General features: G+C 44.6%; 1 protein-coding gene across 3 annotated transcripts in view; it reads left to right on the top strand.

The window, feature by feature from the left end:
• The first annotated feature begins 1,759 nt into the window (after positions 1 to 1,759).
• LOC115408684 (protein MTSS 2-like) overlaps positions 1,760 to 24,197 on the top strand; it is a 60,935-nt gene continuing 38,497 nt past the window's right edge. For all 3 annotated transcript variants that reach the window (XM_030119674.1, XM_030119752.1, XM_030119596.1), the window contains exons 1-3: positions 1,760 to 2,366; positions 22,453 to 22,514; positions 22,592 to 22,665. In XM_030119674.1, the coding sequence (XP_029975534.1) occupies positions 2,280 to 2,366; positions 22,453 to 22,514; positions 22,592 to 22,665 (223 nt within the window). In that variant the 5' untranslated portion in view covers positions 1,760 to 2,279. The remainder of the gene's footprint in view (positions 2,367 to 22,452; positions 22,515 to 22,591; positions 22,666 to 24,197) is intronic.

The raw sequence follows: 24,197 nt of genomic DNA, 5'->3' as shown, positions 1-24,197 counted from the left end.
GAAGATGCTATATAATCTGGACGTTAGAGGAGGAAGATGCTCTATAATCTGGACGTTAGAGGAGGAAGATGCTCTATAATCTGGACGTTAGAGGAGGAAGACGCTCTATAATCTGGACGTTAGAGGAGGAAGATGCTCTATAATCTGGACGTTAGAGGAGGAAGATGCTCTATAATCTGGACGTTAGAGGAGGAAGACGCTCTATAATCTGGACGTTAGAGGAGGAAGATGCTCTATAATCTGGACGTTAGAGGAGGAAGACGCTCTATAATCTGGACGTTAGAGGAGGAAGATGCTCTATAATCTGGACGTTAGAGGAGGAAGACGCTCTATAATCTGGACGTTAGAGGAGGAAGATGCTCTATAATCTGGACGTTAGAGGAGGAAGACGCTCTATAATCTGGACGTTAGAGGAGGAAGATGCTCTATAATCTGGACGTTAGAGGAGGAAGATGCTCTGTAATCTGGACGTTAGAGGAGGAAGACGCTCTATAATCTGGACGTTAGAGGAGGAAGATGCTCTGTAATCTGGACGTTAGAGGAGGAAGATGCTCTATAATCTGGATGTTAGCTGAAGTTGGTGGGAGGAAGATGCTGGTCTTCCTCGGATCCTTTATCTGTCAAATCTCATTGTTTCTTTCTCACTTTCATCTTTCATAAGAACAAAGTTTTGTGTATTTTCCTCTTTTTCACTCTTTTGAATATGTTTGTGTGGAAATAGACAAATTTAATCCAAACTATGTTTTCTTACTCATTTATTTTCTCTCTGACAATATAAAATTCAATTTTGAAACGCGCTACAAGTTAGTAATTTGAAATATGAATACAAATTCAGCGCAGCAAAAACATCCATCATCCATCCATCAGCTACACCTTCTTCATGGTAATATAAATTGAAGCTCATCATCTACTTTAATGCTGCTACAGATCAGCAGATGATCTGTCCATGTGTCCCTTCCTTCTCTCCATGCACTCTCGTTCATCATTTTCTTCTCTTAATTCTTTTGTCGAACCCAATGAGCCCAATGACTGAGTCAACTTCTATAGGTATTAATGCATTTTGTTTGTTTTTACAGAGAAGTGGACTGGGATCTCCAAACCGTGGACATCTGTCGTCCTCTCCCCTGCTGACATTGTTGATGGATGGCATTGCGTAATACTGGCTGGGTTTAATCATGGAGCGTTTACAGGCACAAGTGCGATGTGCATTTTTGGTCTATGGGTTCATCAATACTATTCTATTTATTACAATTATGAAAAGCAGCTCACTGCACCACCTAGTGGCACAAAGTGAAATCTGAACGGACACCCTGCAGCACACCACATAGAACTGTGGTTAGTCACATTCTGATCATTGTTTGAGACATTTTTTTTTAAATATGTTAAGTTAAAAACGAGCATAATGTAGCTTTAAGTAATAAATGCGGGTTGTCGGATGTCGTCCAAGCATCACATGCATTCCACTGGTGTCTAAATCCAGTTGACATTTACCCATGTTGGATTTCAGTGGTGTGTGTGTGTGTGCGCGCGCGCGCGCCATGTGACAGACCGTCCGGAGTTGTCCAGCCTTCTTTTCTTTTTCTTTTTTCTTTTTTTTTGCAGTTGCATGGATCGTATTACTGGCTGCTCTGCGCGCACCGCTGAGCCCACCGTCTCTGCACCAATCACAACCCGCCATTCACCTCCGAGCGGACGCACGCACGCATGCATGCACAGATACAGACGCTGACACACAGACACACACAGACGCGCACGCACGCACGGGCACACACGGTGGCTCCGGTTGTGCGCTGCCTTCACATGCGTCCGCACCGACTCCGCGTCGCGCTGGCTGCGCCAAGATGAGCGTGGTGGCCCCGGTACCCTCCGATCGGTACCATCCCGCAGCCTGACCGAGTCAGAACCAGACCGACAGAGACAGACACAGAGAGGAGAGAGAGAGAGAGAGAACGAGAGAGAGACAGAGACAGAGAGAGACAGGCTCTCCCTCTCCCAGAACCCATCTTCATCTGGAAGAGACGCAGCAAGCCGTTTGTTTCGGCACCTTTCTCTTTTTTTATTCCACCCCTCCTCCTCCTCCTCCTCCTCCTCCTCCTCCTCCTCCTGCTCTCTCCGCATCCCTCCGTTATTGTCCCGGTGTTTTGAAGGAGCACCGGCCGTGATTTTGTGGGAATACATTTTTTTTTTTTTTTTTTACCTTTTTCTTTTCTTTTTCTCCGTTTTTCCGGCCGGGTGCGGGTGAGCGCGCTGTTGCTGCGCGCTTGTGCAAATTCCGGTGAATGGTGGATTTGGCAAACATGGAGACCGTGGAGAAGGAATGCGGGGCCCTCGGGGGTCTGTTCCAGGCGATTGTCAACGACATGAAGGTAATGCCAGGCTCTGTTCCGTCCGTTCTTTCACATGTCACACGCCCGAGAAGCCTGATCATTATGGAGCTGGTGTCTGACGCGCGCACGCACGTCCAATTTCACCACGCACCTTTTTTTTGTTGCCTGTGCTTTACATGAGGACTAATGAATGATGCTGGCTGGATTGCGGCGGCCGGGTGGGTTGCTGGTGCGAAACCCATCCTCCCCTCTCCATGCATGGACAAACCTCCGTGCTCGTGTTTCTGTGGACGTGCCACGTTCGGGCGCGCATATAATTTGGGGTTGTGTTGTCTGACAAAGTGAGAGAGTCGTGCATGAATCAGCCCACATTCCCATTCATTGAAATGGATTAACTGCGCAGGAGGAGGAGGAGGAGGAGAAGGTGAAGCGCAGGCCCCAAAATAATCAAGCAATGCGTGCGTGCGTGCGTCTTTTGGGCGCATGCTGCTACATAGGTGCAGCAGGGGTGGATGCACGCTCGAGAGGGTTCATCATTAAAAAGAAAAAGCAGCTTCAGGGTGGGTGCAGATGTGGTAGTTGCACGGTCCTGGCCCTTAGAGTGCAGCGTCATTGATTTTCTGTCAGGCTGATCTGGCAGGAAAACATGAAGGCGTGAGAAGCCGTGCAGCCGGCAGACTCCCAGCCTCTGTCTGCCTCTCTCTCCCTCCCTCTCTCTCTCTCTCTCTCTCGCTCTCTCTCTGTCTGCCACTGATCCTGCAGCACCGGGGCTCCAGCATGGCACTGGAAACCCGGCTGTGCTGCTTCAGGATCCATCCAGCTCTCATGCACGCCCATGGAGGAAAAAAGCCCCGTTCTGCTTCTCTCTTTGTCTTTCCATCATGTTTCATAGAAGATGCATGTGTGCTCCGTCTCATCAGTGCTGTGACTACAGCCCTAAATGCTGGAGGTCACAGCCTCTGCTGCACTGTCCCTGCTGTGAGGACGGATCATTGGCCACATGGACACACGGACGCCATTCAGACCTGCAGCTCTGACGGTCCAGGATTTAAATATCAGCTAATTTAAGACGGACATGTGGTGGATCAGATCAGGATCTAGAAGTCCAACACATCCAGACTTACCCCTACACCGCTTCGAGAATGTGAAACTAGTCGTGGGATCTTGAAGCCATCCTTGTGTGTGTTGTGGGAAACACTCTTCTCTCACAGCGTTTGGTGTGTTACTGCAGTTTTACTAGATTTGTCTGAAGAATTCAGTTGTGTAGTTTGTAAGGATTTGGCATTTGTAGCTAAATGCTCATGTTCGGTTCATATGAAAGACAAAATGATAGAAGAAGGATGAAGCAGAGGAACCAAACACATCGCAGCCAGGAATTCAGGAATTACACTGATTGATTCATCACATTCATTTGATCACTATATTTGTCAATCATCTGCATATTAATGGATAAAACTTACATTTCCATGACTGGATCTCTTCATTTAGTTATTTCAGATCTTATAGAAGGCAGGAGATGGCTTCAGAACTGCTTTTTAAGTCTGGTGTTAATCGCTTTGTGATTTTGGAAGTAAGATTTTACATCAGTCACACTCAGGGGTGAGCGTTCTCAAAACTTTGGTTGTGCTTTGGGGCAGCTCTTTACACAGCAGTGCAACTTTTTAAAAATGTCTCACAACGTGGACGTTTTTGAAAGATTTCTTCTGCACATGGTCAGTAGATGGACAATAAGAACAGAGTTCTCCTCCAGAGTGTCTTGACTCCCAGTCCAGATTCTCCTGGTCCGGGTCCTGGTCCTGCTGACAGTCACTGTAATCACAATCCAACTTGGTTGTTTGTTCAAATGAACGTCCATCTTCTCTCATCAATAATAATTATAATGTACTGTAATCCGTGTGTGTAGTTTCATTAAAAAAAAAAAAACAGGGCTTAGATGGATCTGAGTTGTTGGTGCAAAGCAGTTTAAATAAGTTTATTTAAAACTAATATTAATGCTAATGCTGCAATCAAGCAAATACAACTCAGTGATTTCAGAATGTATGAAAGTGAAGAAACACAACAAGTATTGTGTCAAACATTTTTTCATTTTTTTGACACTTTATCCTGCTGCAAATAAAGAAAAAACAAAGAAACAGTTTGATATTTTTCAATGTCCTTCTGTGAATTTAAAGTAATAAATGATTAAATCCTGAATATGTGTCAGGGACAGTGTGGATTTGTTTTTGTTAGATTTACCAGTAACTCGTTTTTAAGCTCAGGGCAATTTCTGGGATTTTCCCAGACAGTCTTGTTCTGGATGTAGAGGAGAGACGTCAGAGAATTTATATAAACTGTGAACAGAGCAATGGAAAATCTCGTTTTTTGAATCCCCACATGATGGTTTGATAAATGAAGCTGTATTTAGATTAAATTTTCTGATCTTCATGTAAACTCATGCATCAGATCACGTGAATAGCTCCTTTATATGAAGCTAATTGTGTTTTGAAATTAAAAGCCAGCTTAATGCCTCACTTTATTCACTTTAGAATAAAGAGATGAAACTTGGTCATTTTTAATGGAATTCATCAATTCAGCTCATAAAGCAGGATTAAATGGTGTTGTTCTAATGAAAAATAATTAACTAGGACTAATACCAGACCGCAGGACGCTTATTTATCTTCATATACCTTTTAATGAACTGATCATTTGTGATCATTCTCCATATTTAACTCTGAAGGCTTCTCTCTGCCTGTCTGTCTCAGTTATTCTCTTGTTTTCTGTCCATCACTCAGAAATGTGAGTCACTGTAGATTAGATTAAAAAAAAAACTCTAATCTGGAAGCTGTCGGAGGCTCAAGGAGATTCACCGAGTCACGAGGAACGATGTGTCTTTAATCAGAGTTTAAAGGTTGCAGAAAAAGAAGCCATTTGTCAGATAAAACAAAGGAATTAATAGCTTTTCTTTCCTCACTCCAGGAGGAGAGCTGCTTTAATTAAACTGATGCTGCAAACCGTGGAAAGCTGAAAAGAGCTTTTTTAATGCATGTGCAATATTTTTTCTTCCACATTGGATGAGTACGATGAACCTGCACATCGTGATCATTTCAGAGACGGGAGAGTTGTTTTCTGGCTGGGCTGCAAGACTGATTATTGAAATTAAACAATTTGTATGATGTTACTGTCTTTGTGCCCTGAGGTTTTACATAATGCTCTTTTAGGGGTTCGTTATGTGACGTAATATTACTTATTGGATCTTTAATATCTAATCAATAGCATCAATTATTTTTCAATTTCTGGGAAAATATAACAAAGACATATCACAAGTCCATATTTCTATTTCTATATTGAAACACACTTAACTTCCGGTGTGTGTGTCCGTTTGACCTCATGTCATCAGAAGTTCCAGTCAAAGTTCAGTTCCATCAAACATCTGAGACCCTGAAGAGGAAGATGAAAACACATGATGAAGGAGAAGCAAAAACAAACTTAACGTGTGAGATCAGCCTTTTAAATGAAAAACCAAAGATGTGACCTTTGTAATTAGCTCATGGATGACCTCTGTCCTGCTGACGTCCAGTGGATTGGAACCTTTCAGCTCTCCCGTCGTCAGCAGGTTCGATCCCGGCTGTTTAGAAAGCACTTTTTCTTCCTCTTTTAATCCATCTTCCTCCTTCTTCTGCCGCTCCTCCCTTCCTCTTTGTCTCCTCAGCAGTCGTCACTGCCTGCGTGTCTGTAGTCTGTGATCAGTCTGTGATCAGTCTGTGATCAGACCGATCAGTCCGTCATTTGTCTGTAATCTGTGCTGCTGGGATTCATGCAGTCAGGAAACAAAGAGAGAAGCATAACTGACCAAGTTAGTGGCGATTTTAATGTCTGAATACTGAGAATCATTCATGAATTTACCAGTGTGTGTGTGTGTGTGTGTGTGTGTGTGTGTGTGTGTGTGTGTGTGTGTGTGTGTGTGTGTGTGTTTAAGTATTCAGCTGCCAGCAGCAGTATTACCGAGTAACGAACAGTGTCTTTTAGCCCAAATGAACAAAAAGACTAATGGAATAAGAGGTATGACAGTCAGTCTGCTTCCTGCTGCTCGGTTCCTTCTTCTAAACAGCAGTGTGTGTTTTATCCTGACCCTTAAAGGAATACTCCAAAGATTTTGGACCCACGGCCTATCCCTATCATTGGCAAAGTGAGGTAAGCTCATAAATACCTTTTTTGTGTCCGTTCGTCCAGTGGCTGGATCTCAGCTGTTAGCATCGTAGTTAGCTTAGCTCAGCTGCAGGAGGTGAAAAGGAAACAGAGCTGGACTGACGAAAGTGGACAAAATACTCCTTCCAGTGGTCCAGGGGACGGCGTATTAGCACGTGAAGTAAATCGAAATGGTTATAAACAATTTTAAAAGACTTGTTCTCCTTTTCAATCCGTTAAAATAACGTTTTGATCCACACAGATCTGCTCAAGCACAGTGCTCCGCGGAAGGATATACCGGAGCACAGCAGTAGAAGCCATAGACTCAGCCGCTGTTCACCGGTATATCCTTCCGCGGAGCACTGTGCTTGTGCAGATCTGTGTATCAAAACGTTATTTTAACAGATTGAAAAGAAAACATGTTTTTTAAAATGTTTTATAACCAGGATTTTGTCCACTTTCGTCAGTCCGGCTCTGTTTCCTCTTCACCTCCAGCAGCTGAGCTAAGCTAACTACGATGCTAACAGCTGGGAGCCAGGCACTGGACGAACGGACACAATAAAGGTATTTAGAGGTTATCTCACTTTGTAAATGATAGGGATAGGGCGTGGGTCCAAAATCTTCGGAGTATTCCTTCAATGTACAGAAGTGATTGAGATTTATTTTTATTTTTGGTCCTTTTTCCCCCTCTGTAGTTTGATTTTTGTCCTTCTTGAAATGAAATAATCACTGATAATAAATAGAATAAACAAATAAGAAAACAAAATAAATGTGCAATTACTTCAATTTATATGGAGAACATAGATTGGAAAACCTTGAACAGCCAGCTCCAAGTTCATCATCAGACGACCTGCCAGTTGAAAACTAGGAGGAAACAAACAATAAATCTACCATTGGTACGTGTTTTGTACCACTTTACAGGTCAGCAGTCCATTAGAGGGCCAAAGCAGAGAAATGACCACTCACATTCTCACCTGCAGGAAGTTCAGACTCCGTTTTAATGTTTTTAAGTGAAAGGATTACACTTCCTTTGCGTTTTGGGGTTCCGTTTACATGACAACGGTGGTCAGAGTCACTGAAAACACAGTTTTATCAAAAGGGTTCTCAAAGTGGAAGGTTTCGAAAATGATTCGTCTGGAAAAACGACGCTTTCTGGAAATGCTCGGGTTCCGTCTCCGTGGAGACCGCACGCTCTCCATGGCCGCAGTGAATGGTTCTGCTGAGCATGTGTGGGAACCGGGACTTGGTAGTTTCATAAGAGTCACCTGGAATAGGAATTCAACGTGGTCCTACTCTTCAATGTCAAATTTTAAAGCGTGTTGTTCTCTGCGTGATTGTGTGTGTGTGTGTGTGTGTGTGTGGTTTCATTGCTTAAACTATCAACAAACCCGACATGAAAACCACATCTTCTCAGAATGTTGTCACGCAAATGTGCAATTTTTCTGAAATGAAAATGCAAAAACTGTATTTTCACATACTGGTTTCACCAGTTAGCCTCAAACTCATGTCCTGTTGGAGGAAATCCCAGAAAATCTGGAGAAAACACACAAAGTGAAATTGTGCAAAGCCTGGCTCAGACTCGAACCAGGGCGCCTCTTGCAGTGGGGCAGCAGTGTAAACCACTGCATCACTATAAACCCTCAGGCTCACAAGTTCAACACCAAACATAAACTCTGAGTGACAAACAGGAATACTGTATTTAGTAGAACAGATTTATTATATAAATAAAATCTAGTTTTTTGGACTTGTTTTTTTTTCAGTTGCAGAACGCTGCCAGGACAGTTTTCCTGATGCAGTTTCACCCACCTCCTCATTCACGTAGTCAGAGCAGAAACAACAGCATCAGCGCGCCAGGAGACGTGGAAGTAAAGCGCTTAGCATCCTGGCAGAGGACGGCCATTGTGGCGATTCTCATTTAAAGCCTTCACGGGATTCTGATGTCTCATGACTGCAGAACTGAAGATGCTCTGTGGAGCCGCGTCATTAGTCCGGGCTGGGGACTGTGTGTGTGTGTGTGTGTGTGGTCCGGGGGGGCTTCCCACCGCAGAGGTGCGTGCAAACCCAGCGAGAGAGGAGAAAGATGCCACAGATCGGTGGTGCCATCGACCTCTGCAGTGCTGGTTCCACCACAGCGAGAAACCAGCAGACTGACAGACAATCAGACGAAATCTCTGAGAAGACGCCATGAAAAATACCAGATAACATAACAACGTAACCAAACTGTAGCCGCCGTTGATTCACCAGTTCATCTGAAGGCAAAATGTACTCATATTAATCTGTCTGCTATAAAAGAGCAGATTTGAGGAACATGAACACTCTGTAGGTAAAATCTCTTCACTGGAACCATTGCGGTTGGTCACTTCTGAGAAGAGTTGAAAAGTTTAAAGTTGCCCTCAAACACGTGGACGCTTTACTTTAAAAGACGTGCTGCATTCTAATTCTGAAACTTTTTCATGGCAAAAGCAGGCGGAGTGGTGCCAACGTGGCCGTCGCCTCGCCGGACGTGTAAAGGAGCATCTCCCTCATTAGAGCTCGTTAAAATCTCCGAGGTCGTCAGGGCCCCGGGGCCTGCGAGGACCGCTGGACATGAATGAGGAGGGCCGGGCCGGGGAGGCGTGGAGGCTGCTTGGGAGTCGGCCAAGAAAGCCTCACTCAGGGAAGCCTTTGTGAGGCCTGTCAAAGCCTTCTCATCACACTCAGCTGTTCACTGTAACCCCCCCCCCCCCACGATCATTATGAACAGGCCACAGACAGACACAGAGAATAACAATGTGTGGCAAATCAATAATCTCCCCGTCCACGTAAACAACGTTCTCTTCATGCTCTACATGTCATACTTCCATTTGAGAATGAAATGCTTCTGTTGGACTGAGCACTTTGTATGTGTGTGTCTGTGGGGGCGGGGCCATGGGAGTGTTAACCAGGGGTGCCCGGTGTGGACGGGGGGTGTAGAGAAGATGACCTCTGGTTTGAGGTGGTCAAAATTAGATTTGAGGTGAAGATGCCATCAGAAACCATAACTGGACTTGTTGTGGACTGTGGAACCTTCTGAAGGGTTCTGCTTGTCAGGGTTTTGTTTGGCAGCATTTGTCTTCACTGGAATGTTTTCCTGGAGGCAGTCCGGGGGGAGATTCAAAGAAAATGATTCGGGATTGTTGAGAAGTAAGACCTAAATCATTCAGTAGTGAATGGAAATCAGTGCTTGATCCTTCTTTCAGCAGAGAAGCTTCAGAACTGTGACTGGTTAAAGTCAAGGAGAAGAAATCTGCATTCAGCATCATGTTGCTCTTAATCAAACATTGTGGGGTGCTGAAGTCCTGTTTTCTCTGCTCCCAAGTGTTTGGAAGGTTCTGGAATTAAGCCAGTGATATTATTATTGGCTGATAAATGTAAAAATGTAAATGAAACTCTATATCTATAGTGCCATGTACAGTTTCCAGTCATTTCAGCACTTTGACTGAGAGAAAACAACAGATCCATTAGAGGAAGAAGAGGAGACGGTGGAAAGAAAACCAGACTCAGAGGAGACTTTCTGCAGAATCAGACTCAAAGAGGGAGAGTTTTTTTCTGTTCCGGTTGGGTTTTAGGGAATAGAGGGAAAAGGACAGGACCGACAGATTGTTCTGAGGCATCAAACCCTGGTTCAGATGGGGGTAAAGAAACCCAGGTGCCTCAGAACTATTTACAGTAGCAGGTTTTGCTGATGTATGAGATCAAAATTTAGTAAACTGTAGCCTACCTTAGGTCCAAAATACACTCTGACTGCTGTAGCCTCCTGCAACCTTAATTTGATAAAGCAACATAATGGAGGATTGGAATGCTGGATGGATGGATGGAAGCATAGGCAGTCATTAGAAATTGTCACATGGACTTGTTATCATTAAAGAGTCCTTCATTTTCACTGTTATCTTCTTAGGAAAACCAACATTAAAACTCACACAGAACCCAGACAGTTTAACCAGCAGCTCTCAGACTGGTGCTTGTTGTGTCTGAAGCATCGGTGCGCTCATTTCTAAAATATTTCCAAAGATAAACCTGATAACAGCCATTCAGTTGGCTAGATGTTGCTTGACTTCTCTGAAAGTTGCTACTCACAGTTCTTCTACACCGATCAGCCATAATATTATGACTACCTGCCTAATATTGAGTCAGTTTTTCAGGGATGGTGATTTTCTGTGTGTTGTTGGTTTTTTGCTGGTTTGAAACTGAAATGTGTCATTTCAGTATTCTGCTCCTGTCTCCCCAACAACAGGCAGTGAATCGGGTGTTATACAAACAATTAATAAACGGATCAGTGATTGTTGAGAATGAGCGATTGTGACTCATTAATGAGAATGCTGGTTTGTTTGTGTGTGGCTGGTTGGATTCGAGATTGTTCCCAATATTTTTTGGAAAATATTTAGAAGAAACATTGGTGTCAGATATTGATAAAGACGCCTCAAATAAATTTAGCTGGGAATGGCTACAATAGAAAGTCACAGTGAGGGTTAAAATTAGGAAAACAATTAATGAGATCAGAGAGACAACTTGGAAAGTTAGTCAGAAATGCAATGTGCTTTTGAAAGCATTAAGTGTTTACTGGAACAGTGTTAGGAACTCTGCTTCATGGCCGTGCAGCACTGTTCGATCATGCATCACAAGTTAAGAGACATTCAGAAAACATCGCACTTCGTCACAATAATTATTCTCTGCAGATTTCAGAAAGACTGTAAGTGGATTTTCATTAAATATGTAAGATTTACTCCAGGTTTTCTTATTGTGTTGTTCTTGAACAACACAATAAGAAGGACACGACGGAGACAAGGCTTTCCCGTCACCTCGACACTAGCATTAACGTGGAAACAACGATAGCGCCACATGTAGCGGTCTCATCTGGCTGGGCTTAGTAACCATCAGTTTCCTCTCCTGATCCCTGCTTCGATATTTCTCTCAGCGCTGACGGCTGCTGTCACTTACGTTAAGTGCTCATACGGGCACACCTTCAGCCAGGATCACATGATTGGAGGAATAACGAGAGAAGAGGAACGGCTACAGGCCAGGATGATTGATGGCTGAAGATAATGTGCTGTATTTCATTAGCAAACTCTTTGTTTACTAAGTGAGTCCCTCCTTTTGGTTTTGTGACTTGTTTTGGTGTGTTTATTGTGGAAAATGTTCCTGCATTTTGAAAGCTGAGGTCAGCTTTACTCCACGGCTTTTGAGCTGATTCAATAGATGATGCTGGGAGGAAGTCCTGGATTGGTTTTCCAGTAAATGGAGGTGCAGCGTCAGATTGCTTCTCTCTGTCTTCCAGCTGATCATTTTTCCTCGGTGCTTTTGGATGTATTGTTACATGACATTCCAATGACTTTGAATTTGCGATGGATGTGTGTGTCTGTTACAGTGAGATAGTACAGCTTTTCCGTGGAATCTTTGTTTTATTAATGAGGACTTTAATGTGTTGATTTTCGTTCAGTCCTTTAATCATGTTGCACTCTAACACAGAATGTGATTAGACTGTGGTGGCTCTGTATTGTTGACCGTTAGCTAACGTTAGCAGCTAACGGAGGTGAGGATGAATATACAGATGTCATGGCAGATACGGTTCCTTTCTCAGATAGGTCTGATTTAACCTTCTGCCCGTGCATGGCAGGCTGCTTCTCCTCCGCCTCACCTCTGCTAAACAGAGCTGGAATAAAACAAGAAATTCTTTCACATGGAGACTTTTCACAATTAAAGTGAGCTGTATCTGTGAATGATCAGACACTTTTTGGGGTCTGATTTTCAACCATTTATTGGATGGCAAATATGGTTTACACAGCTTGATTTTACTGTGAAATGTAAAGTAAGTAAATAAATAAGTAAAGGCGTTTCAACTGTATTTTCCAACGTAATAACTTTTGCACGTGCTAAAATGCACCACACAGCTAGTTACTTAGCCGATAAGTAAACGTTAGCAGTTCATTAGCTCTACTCACTGTTTTTCATGCAACTTCAGAAGTGCACTGCAGTTGGAAGTTGTTGCCTCTTTCATATATCACTATCGACACTGTCTTTGGTATCATTTCTGAAACTGCCAGATTGATGACAAACTCTTCTCTGTAAAACATTCAGTTTGAAGCTGGCTCCAAATATATGTAAAATAAGGGAATTCCTAGTTTATATTGTTAAGAAGAATTGGTGAAAGAAACTGAATGCAGGTCTTTGATTCCATCACCGTCCTTTATTTTCTTGCGATGTGTCAGGTTCTGTTGTAATGTGTCAGATTCTCCTGTGATTTGCCAGGTTCTGTTGTGGTGCATCAGGTTCTGTTGTGGTGCATCAGGTTCTGTTGTGTCATGTCAGGTTCTCTTGTAATGTGTGACGTTCTGTTGTGTTGGTTTCTGTTCATCCATACCATTTTTCCTCAAATCCGACGCAGACAAACCAGCTGTTTTGCTGATGGAGCGTCTGTGATCTGCAGCTCGGGGACTCGACACACAGATGGTTTCCTCTTTCCCCTCATCGCTGCGTTCAGATTGGAATTAGCTGCTGCACTTCATCAATTATGCAGCCGTGCAGCCTCTTGTCTCATCATCTTCACACTGATTCTTCCCCCTCCGAAGCTAAACTGTGTGGTGAGAGAAGAGTTTCACTCATGAGAGGGCATCAGATCGTCCAGGAGATCACAGCAGACATCCAGGCTGTCCAAGAAAAACACCGTCGGATTCCGTCCATAAAACGGAGGAGACCTGGGAATCTGTCCTCGGCTTGTTTTAAAAAATTTTTTTGAAGGTGCTAATCTTGTGTTTTGATGAGTGGCTGTGTCTCAATAGTTTTCACTGGTCAGTGTCTCTTACAGCTGTTGAACTGTGCATGTTTTTACAAACGTAGCAAACATGGCTTTGAGGCTAATGCTAGTTAGCATGTTTGCAGCGATATAGCTAGCTTTCTTGGAAGCGTCTCTGAAGAATCAGTCCAGAGTATTTACTACGGCCATGGTGCACATTTAGCATTCCTGAAAAGTTGCGTTTTCCCCATTTCCATTGTAATGGAGTGGGAGTGTTTTTAAAAACTTGCTCTTTCAGTTGTAAAGAACACCGTTGTTGTGTGAAGGGATGCCTAATGTGCAACAAAACTTCAGTTTTCAGTTGAAACTGTTGCTTAAATGAGATTCAAGATTCTTAAAACTGCTTAATTGCACATTCATGTAAATAACTTACATTTTTGGGGACAGTTGCCTGAGAATGACACCATTAGTGACACGAGGTTTCCCCGTTTTCACCAGAACAATCTGCATCGACGCCATGTTGGTTTTCAGTCACTGCGAAGTGACGGAGGGAGGAGGAAGTCTTCAAAAATGTCAGAGGCTTACTTCTAATAAATCTGAATTTGGGAGAAGAAATCCCTAAAAAGATTGGCCTCAAAGTTTAATTTTGAAATAAAAAACAATAGTTGACAAATAAGAGCTGTGGGGAGCCAGCCGAGACACGCCAAGCTGGTTTTCATAAAAACAGACAGTAATCAATGACATCCGGGCGTTTAGAATGATCCTACTACATGTTGTACAGTACATCGATCGATCAGTGTTTCCTGGATTATCAGGATTATTTCGGATTAGGTGCTTCATAAAGTTTCATGTTTTATGTCCTGATTTTGATCAGAGAGGACAGGTACTGATCCGTTCCACCGGAGCCAGACCACACCGTCCTCACCAGCCTCCCTCTTCCTGTCCTGCCAGCTTGGCTGCCAAACACAGTAAATTACCACTTATTTTTATGTCGTAATTACAGCTGCAAACTCCGTTTGCTAATCCAGTGTTTTATAGGGAGTGGCTGTGATTTAACCCTTTATAGGGCAGCTCAGAGAAAAGTTTTTCATTTTCTTCCTTTTCATCCACTTCATTCCATTTAAAGACTTACTTTTCAAATTCTTTAACAGTTTCATATCAGGATGAAAAACAAATGCACGTATTTTATTTTTCTTAACATCATCCAGAAAGTTGGGTTTATCTGTGATGAAAAGTAATTCAGCCACACATAATACACGTCAATTGTGTCTTGTATTGGACATTTTAAAGATTTTTTTAATGAATTATGTTCAGTAGATGTTATTGCTTTGGAAAGCCTGGTTATTTCTCTCCTTAATGCTGCCACATTTGGAAGGATTGTAAACAAAACATCAGTAAACAAAAACCAAACAACCACAAATACATGCAAACAAGCTGATTTTTTTTTTTAAAAGTCCCATCACTTGTTGTCGGACGTTGTGGTGTAAACGGGGCCTTGTGATGCTTCCATAGAAACAAGAAAAATACCAGAAATGCTGACATTTACCGCTTGGGAATCGCCATGTCCATGTGTCTCGTGGGACTGACGGCTAAAACCTCTGCTGTGTTTTTAATCTGCCGTCCTCCTACTGGACTGAGAACCGAATCATTGATTGGATTTAGAAGACTTGACAGACTGTGACCAGCGAGTTATCACGCCAACTTCAGAACACACTTAGAAATCAGTGCAATAAGTTGAGAAATTTAAAAAAATCAGCTAAATTTTAAACATGAACAAATGATACTTAGTGTAACTTTGAGCATTTCTAACAAACAACACAAGTTTCAGAGTCCAAAATGGAGCAACTAATCATTGGTTATTTGATAGAATTCTGATCCTACTCTTTTGTTTCTTAGATCACTTGATGCCCATATATTTCACTAAAGGAAAAATGTCTTAACGTTTATATAAATTTGTGAATGAATTGAATTTCATTTGGTGGAAAACGATAAAAGATCCAGATTTCCTGTCGTTTATCCAGCTTAGTGTATAAATTTCAGACACGGCGCCGTATCCCGTCCTGTCCGGTCCTACCTGTGTTAAGAGTCTCTTAAGTACAATGTTTAATAGTGCAGTCGACTCCAGAACAAACAGAAAGCCCTTCAGACGGCTGATAGACGCTGTTTTCCTCCGTGGGCTGTACATCCGTCTCCAGCCTTGATAAGAATGAGTTTGATCCTCCCTCTGAAAACTCAAACCCGGCCGATTATGCATATGAAGCACTGTGAAATTATCCCCCTTTGTTTGGTCGGTGCATTTCTCTTTTAATGTGTGAATTGGCGCGATTATACAACAAAAAAAGGGAGTTAATCCTTCCATCCCTCTCTGCCTGCCTCCGCCCGTCCTCGCTCTGCCTCTGTCTCTGCTGCTGGATTTCCTCTGTTTTTCTGTCTTGCTGTGGGGGAACAAAGGGAACAAAAGAATGAGAGGAGACAGTAAGCTTCTCGTCCACTGTAGTGAGCGCTGGAGTGCCGCTCTCGCCGGGCCGCTGTGAGAACTAGGCCAGAAGAGTCAGGGCCGAACCAGATGAAGGATTACTGAAAGAAAAAAGGCTGAAAATCAGTCAATATATTGCTGTGGATCCGAGATTATCAAGGAAGAAGCAGACTGATGGATTTAAAAGTGATCAATTAAAGGGTAAAGCATAGGTTTTTTTTAGCATAGTTTACCTTTTCACTCTCAGACATGCAGGAAAGACTATTTCTGACCTTGACTCAACTTTTAAGGCTGAATGTATCTGTAAATTATTTAAATGCTTGGAATCAGTGAATTATAACAGTCCTGAAACTTTAATGAAGCAGTAGAGCTTTAATTTTTTTTTTCAGATTCAACAAAATGTAATGTGGCCTGATTCATGAAGATCCTGCAGTAGAAAATGTTTTCAGGTTATTTTGTGGGTGAATAATAACAACATGAGTTTGTAAAGGAGGGTTCAGCATGCAGGGGGTGTTCAGGGGCCACCTTCATCCCAGTGTCATTCTAAGTGGGTCGGAACGGTAAAATATAGAGCCGTAAACACCTTTAAATCTAAACCTTAAAGTTTCCCTTTGTCGTGCTGCAGGGTAAACGTCTTGAAAATCTTTATATTTTTGCAAAAACCAAACAGTTACTACAAAAAATAGCTATCATCTCAATTTAAAGCCAATTTTAATGACATATTCTGGTGCAGAATAAAAGTAAATATCCAAAAGTTGAGTCATTCCTGCATTTTTAGTTGCAGCAGGATTAAAAGAGACATTTCCACCAACTGTGTTGCTCCAGAATGCAAAGGTAAAAATTGGTGTGCTGTTGAAGTTGTACATATTTTGAAAGCAATAGATTTCCACGCATGCATTCTATTCAACCGCACTGAAACATTTGGATTTGTGGATGAGTGTGTGTTACTGTGCAGTCATTTCACTGGTCTGACCCCCTCTGGTTTCTCTATGAAACTAAAATCAGTTTGACACAACTGTTCAAACTCTACAAACCTGGATTTGACTGGATTACACTTTACCATTTTCCTGGAGAATTCATGTTTAATTCTTGCAGATAGAAGCTTAATAAAAGTGCCTGTGTTGCAGGTTGTTAATGACTTCGACCCAGAATTATATTTGAATGAAAGACATGAATGTGAAAAAAAATATACATGAGTTTTGGGTCATGTCCTCCAGCCCCGCTTCCCACCATAAGGAAACACGACGTTTCCTGTGAAAACGTTTTACGCTTACAACTATGTTGATTTTCCTGTTTCCACGGAGAAGGAGTCGAAGGAGTTTTAAAAAGTTGCATTTTCAGGAAGCAGGTCCGAGCTGCGTTTGTCGGGTGAACGGACACAGCAAAGGCTCAGGCCCAAAGTAGAATAAACATGTAGCTTAATCAGATGTTGCTGCTTTTGTTTCCTTCATTTCACCATGAGAGCCACAAAAATGTCCTTCTCACTGCCAACAGGCCGCGTTCTGTGTACTTTTACACCAATTTAATGAAAAAGATGAATTGTATGTCTGGAGTTTCCGTGAATATTTGATGAACTTGCAAATAGACACATTAATTCGGAATCATTTTAGTTGATGCCTTGTTCTAGTGTGGTAACAATAAGTTTCACCTTGAGCTAATTTTTCAGGAATCGGGCTTGCTGGCCTGAAGATGAACCAGAGTTCATATTCAGCAGCTGCTGTGTGGCTGCACTGCTGTGACCAGGCGCTGTGGACGTTGATCTCTTGCTCCATGCAGCGGCTCCTGCAGCTTCTTGGAGCGCCCTTGTTACTTTTGCATCTCATTTTTATTGCGTTCATCTATGAAGCCACTTATGCTAAGTCGACTCCTGTCTCAGCCCTGCCTGCCACACTCCGCTTCGCTCCGGCGCTTTCCCCGCCTCGTACAAACGGGAGTCATCGCCACGTTGTTCAATCACTGTCCGCATGTGAGCGACGGCGGGGCTCAGGTGGACACTACATCTGGCTCATTGTCTCCATGGCAACCTTTTAGTTCCTGTTCAGAACGTCTGAACCAGGAGGATTCCCAAGTGGCAGAAAGTCACAGTCGGGTATCTGGAATGAGCCGTGCTCTGCAGATATCCTCACAGAATGATTACACAACAGACACTGATCAGGAGCAACCCGACACCAGTGGTGGATGGAGGAGGTAACGCTGATTATCTCGTTACATTGAGTCAGATATGGGAGGTAAACCAGGCCTGACTGCTCATTTCTCCAGGCCTGTTTACCCTTTGACCTTGTATTTTTATACCAGAGAATTTTCACACAGCAGTGTGTTCGTCTGGAGAGACCACCACGTTGGATTGAGGAAAGTTTTCTGTTTGCTCTTAAAAAATTGTGTCGTAAACGGGACGTGGTGCAGGATCAGGCTCAGAAATTTACCAAGGTTAGAGAGGTCAATAAGACCCACATCGCCATGGAAAAGCGGTTCAAACTGCTCAAAGTGTCAGTGACAGAAATATGTCAAACCCGCAGGCAGCGCAGCCCAGGCTGGGCGTGTCGGCATGTGAACATTATAGCCTTGAAGCGGGAGAACAGTCGGATTGGGTGTTGTTCATCAGTCAGCAGAGACGGTGTAACCTTCTGGATAATCTCCTGTGGGAAACTTTCATTCAGGAGTTCCTTTTTTCCAGAGGGCCACAAACCCCAGCAGACATCTGTCACCAAACTACGAAGCGTCTGAAGGAACCGTTGGAGAAATCACAGTCCTGTTCGTGTCTCTGTCTTTTCCACCGCTCTCTCCCTTCTCCTTTGCTTCTGCCTGACTTCAAGCGTCCACCGCTAATTTCTTCTGTTTCCAGATGCTTCAGGGCACCTTCAGCGGTTTAAGGCTGTGTCTGGTTAATGTATGCTGAGACGTGACATCCTGACTTTGCAAAAGTCATTGAAAAATGTGAGCAAAAACAGGTACAATCCCATAACAAGTACAGATATGATGAAGTTACTTTGTTCTAGAACAGCGGTCTCCAGTTCCAGTCCTGGAGGGCCGCAGACCTGCATGTTTTCCATGTCTCCCTGCTTCAACATAGCTGATTGCAATGAGGCTCGTTATCTGGCTTTCTGCTGGACGTGGTGACGAACCTTCATGAGATTCATGAGATAATGAAATTATCAATATTTTCAAACGTTGGTCAGAGAACAGAGAGAAGGGATGTTCCACTTATTTAAAGGACAAGTCGGCGCTAACCTTTAGCAACTTAGCAATATGAGTGCTTTTTAAATGCTGTGAAGGCTGATTGATACTGAACCACGTGCAGAGGCTGTCAGGAGAATCAATATTAAGGAACAGTTTGAAACGCTGACTACAAAACCGTGGCTTCATCGCTATGGAGTGTCTGGATCCGTCTCTCCCTCAGTGTGGATTAAAGAAGGCTACCTGTTGGAGGGTGCAGCTGGACGCGTTTCATTTCATCTCAAACCATTTGTCAGTTTTACGACACGTCTTCCCGGTGAGCGTCCATCCTTCACTCAGATTGAGCAGCAGTCCCGTGTTCCTGATCGGGACGAAGGCGGCGATAATGAAAACAGGAAGGAAGAACAGGCCAAAGCGAAGGGTCCCTGTTTCTTTATGTCATAAATTACAGCAGAGTCCTGCTTGTGTAATTTTCCTCACCTTGACAGAGTCACTTGAGTTTTAAACCAGCGGCTTGGAAAAGAAGCCGATATAAGAGCAGGCTGGCGTGACGTTGGCTCTCGCCGTGTTTACACTGGGGCCGGTCCACGAGTGTGTGCATGAGAGGCAGCCATGCATGCCCTGCTGACACACAGGAAGTGGTGATATAATGCCTTACAATCCCAGAGCTCTTTCACACACACAGTGTCTCCTGCTCGCCGTCTCTCACGCTGATGCCTTTGCCCCTCGGCCGTCCTGCCGTCATGTGAGAGCGGCGCTGTGGCGGCGGTCTCTGGGCGCTGCGCTCCAGACCCAAACACGTTTATTCAGCGTGAGCGCAGAACATTTTAACCTCTTTAAACAGATATGAGGGGCTTCACACAGACGCTCTTTCACCCACACACACACACACACACACACACACACACACACACACACACACACACACACACACACACACACACACACAGAGTGTGTTTCTCATTCAGTGCATCACCACCAAGATCTTCTGCGGTTGATGAAAGACGTGGAAACAGAAAGATGTGTGAACTGCTTCCATGTGACTCTCAACCAGAAAACAAGACTGTCGAGTTTCAGAAAGTTTTTTCCCTCATTTTTCGCCCCGTTTGGAAAACATTGTTCATATTGTCCTTCTACCGAGCGTGTGCAACAGAAACATTTCAGAAAAGTTGCTTTTCCCCTCTTTGCCAGGAAGACGGAGTTGGAGCATTTTCAGAAAGTTTCTCCTTTTCTTGTTGTTCTCAGAAAAAAATCACTTGGTTACAGATGTTGATGAATCCACTGCCAGTGGTTTTGTTAAAGTTTAATCTTTCTCCGCTGCTGAAGTTGACAGTAGTTTTTTAGCTAGATGTGCTAACACTGGGATTAGCATTGCCTCTTCTCTCTGGGCTTCTTCTCCTGAACAATTACCTCAGATAGATCACGGCGTCGCCACCTAGTGGCTGAAACAGGAAGCACTTCGGTTCAGGGGCTGATTTTCTTAGTCTGGGTTCCAGTGTTCACGGTTGGAGGGCAGATCAAAGCAAAAAGCATGGATGTGTTGGTAATAAAACTGAAACCAATAAATATATTTGGACATACATGATGATCCCTGCGGTGTGTGACAGGGTTTGGCAGTAGGTTCTTAGAGGCCGTCCCACATCCCGACCAGGAGGAGCGTGCAGTAGAAATTCTCCTCACGTCACAGTAGAAACCGATCGATGGTCTCAGGTTTGCTTCCTGCTCGGTGTGAACCGACTGAATCATCCGTCCCGTCAGGTCTGAGCGCAGCAGCACACACTCAAGCGTAGCTTGGTCAGTCGCCTCTGTGACTCGATGGAAATGACAGAAATATGTTAATAAAGCGTGTGTGTGTGTGTGTGTGTGTGTGTGTGTGTGTGTGCGTGCAAGTAGGGCGTCGCTCTGCGTTATCTCCCATCCACACTGCTTAAGCTCCGCGAGGCGCTTCGAACACGCTGCAAGGGGGGCAGGGTGTGTGTGTGTGTGTGTGTGTGTGTGTGTGTGTGTGTGTGTGTGTGTTGATATAGGGGGTAGCTTTTGGTACCAAGGGGAAACGGGACTGTGATTTCAGACCAAATTAAACCACATCAAACAGGCCAGATCAAAGAGTCACAGCCTCACTGTGTGCCAGGCTGACACTGCCACATGATGCTCCACCCCACACACACACACACACACACACACACACACACACACACACACACACACACACACACACACACACTCTCCTCTATACCCTCACCTCCATTTTTTAAAATTCCCTGCATTACTTTGGGTTCAGTCCCAGACTGCCTGAAATTTTCCCCTCAGAGTTCCCGTAAAGCCTTCCCGACCTCCTGCTGATATAAATACCCACATCAGCAGCCCCCCCCCCCCCCCCCCCCCCCCCCCCCCCCCACCCCCCCACCACCACTCCACAGCGTTTAACAGGGTTATAGGTTAACCTGGATCAAGTGTAATGTAATAACTGCTGGAGCTGGGGGTGTGTGGAGAGCCGTCACCCAGACTGAAGAAGCTCCAGCAGCAGCCACACACACACACACACACACACACACACACACACACACACACACACACACACACTCCAGCGTTGGATTGTCTGCAGCCGTGCTGCTGCTGCAGAGGAAGTCTTTGATGATCCTCATGCCAGTGGCAGTCAGAATTGTGGCTGTGTGTGTGTGTGTGTGTGTGTATGTGTGTGTGTGTGTTTGTGTGTGTGTGTGTGTGTGTGTGTGTGTGTGTGTGTGTGTGTGTGTGTGTCTACATTTGGTGATGGATTAGAGGGGGAGTTTTTTGGGGGAGAGAGCGGGGGAAATAATAGGGTGAGCAGGGTATCAATGGAAAAGAGACTGATGGAGGGTGTGTGTGAGTGTGTGTGTGTGTAGATAAGAATATGAAACTGAGCAGAAAGAACAAAGACAGTAAAAGTCACCCAGGATGGTCTTAAAACAAATAAAATGGATATTTTTGCATTTTTATTTTTATTGAAATTTTTGTTCTTATTTAAACGATTCACTGATGATTGTCAAAAGATTTTCATCATTTTTTTAAAAGCCTCCGTGTGTGTGTGTGTGTGTGTATGTGTGTGTGTGTGTGTGTGTGTGTGTGTGTGTGTGTGTGTGTGTGTGTGTGTGTGTGTGTGTGCCTGTGTGTGATATGATGATAATCATACATGTACACAAGTAAAAATTTGAAGTGGGAAATCCTGTTTCGTAACTGTGACTCTTAACAGTGAGGTCTGCTTTTAAAGCCTGCATCTTGGGGATGATTTTAGTCATTCGCTTCAGTCTGAGCCCGAGGTGGAAGCCGTCGCAGTTCAAATAGTTTGAGGCGTCTTCTCAAAAGTAAACAGAAGTTTGACTGCCGGTGCTTCAGGTGGAAATGAACAATGCATCTGAAAAGCAGCTGGTGGAAGTAAAAGTAGAAGTCAATCATTCAGAGCTTTAAACTGCATCTGGGAGCGAGTTGTTAATCTTCTGAGGCCAGGTTCACACAGCGTGTTTGGCTCATGTGTTCCAGCAGCTGGTCCCTGTTCTAACGTTTCCCTGTCTTTGTGTTGCCAGTGCTCCTATCCTGTGTGGGAGGACTTCAGCGCCAAGGCCACCAAACTGCACTCCCAGCTCCGGTAAGCTGCCCCTGCAGGGGTCTCTGAACGGTACCGCTGGAAGGCCGGAGCGTTAACCAGTGTTTCCTCTCCGTCAGAACCACTGTCCTGGCGGCCGTGGCCTTCCTCGATGCCTTCCAGAAGGTGGCAGACATGGCCACCAACACCAGAGGTAGGACCGTCTCTCCTGTCCGTCCTTCAGAAATCACCCTGCAGTCTCTCACTCACCAAAGTGCCTTTAGGAACCTGGAGGTGCGCTCCGTCCCCAGCGCCATGGAAAACTACTGCTGGGTGGAAGCGTCTCCGAGGGCTGGATGGAGGCTATTTCTGCCACACGATCAATTCTGTTAGGCTGCACAATGCAAGGAGCAGAGCGGGTCTAGGGAAACATCAATGTGCACACAAGTGTTTAAAGGTTCATATGGTTCGTGGTGAAAAATCTGAAAAGTATCAGTTCTGTGCTGTTGGACGTATTATTCAAGTTAATCATGTGGTCAAACAGCTGTAATGAAACTCGTCTGGCGGTTTCCAGACGCCCTCCGTCCTGAATTTGAATGGAAAGTCTGTTTTTTGAATGCAAAGCTTCTCTCTGCCAAAAAACCCCAGTGAACTTCATCGATTTGTGGTTTATGGATCGTTGTGTTGTTTTTGGCTCCGACGGCTTGATATTCTGAGCGTGGGCTCGCAGCTTGGCGGTGGTTTGAATGGAGCGAGGGCTGAGGAGGTGAGGAGGTGAGGAGGAGGCGAGGAGGTCAGACTAACACGGCCCTCTGACGGCCTCCTCCAGGCCAGACCGGCTGCAGGGAAGCCTCCTGCTGGTGGGACTTACTGAATGCAGCTGTCAGACGGTGCGTATGATGAAGATGAGGACGATGATGAGGGGGTTCTCCTCCAGCTGAGGTCCAGGAAAAGACCCCTGCTGCTTTTACAGGCCGGCTGCCACACACCCCGCTACAGACGGCGGTGATGGTGTGAGGCTCTTTCTTCTCCTCGTACTGATGAGTCACTTCCACTGCAGTCCGGCGACAATCGCAGCTCTCTGTCATGTTGTGTGAACTTCTATCAGGGACTCGACAAATGGATCGAGGGCATCAAGAATGATGCTCTGTGCTGCATCAATGTGTGACTGTGTGTGTGTGTGTGTGTGTGTGTGTGAATGGAGCTGAAAGGGTACTGTGCCGGGCTCTTGTACCGACGGGCTCCTTCTTGAATCAGTGGTTGGATTTTGTGCAGCGCTCTCAGCGGACACATCGCGATCCCGTTTCCCCGGCGGAATCGCTCCGATGCATCAGAGTTCGAGATGAGCAGCGAAGCAGCAAAGGAGAACGAACATCAGCTGTTTGTAGCTCTTCTTCCACCACGTTTGGTGCGTTTAGCGAAGGGGACGATGTGGCGAAAGCAGCGAGGCTGAGATCTGCTCCAGATGTGATCTCACCTGCATTCAGGGTGGGGGATCCACCAACGGCCTGTTGTTCTGTTTACACGGCATTTTCGAGTGAAAATGGAAAACTTGACAGGGTCGGTCTGTGTGTGTGTGTGTGTGTGTGCGGGTGTGTGTGTGTGTGTGTGTGTGTGTGTGTGTTGCGGTGGTGGGAAGAGCAGGAGTGTTGCTGAATTCCCGGGTGTGTGCTGGACGTGAGAGCACTCCGCTGTCCGCTCTCACAGTCCAAACACTCTCTCTCTCCTCAGCGTTCCCCTGGGAAC

This window comes from Salarias fasciatus, chromosome 1 (genome assembly GCF_902148845.1).
Source record: "Salarias fasciatus chromosome 1, fSalaFa1.1, whole genome shotgun sequence".
In the NCBI taxonomy this organism is placed as follows: Eukaryota; Metazoa; Chordata; class Actinopteri; order Blenniiformes; family Blenniidae; genus Salarias; species Salarias fasciatus.
Note: the sequence above shows the minus strand (reverse complement) of the source record. Positions and strands in the feature narration are given on the sequence as shown.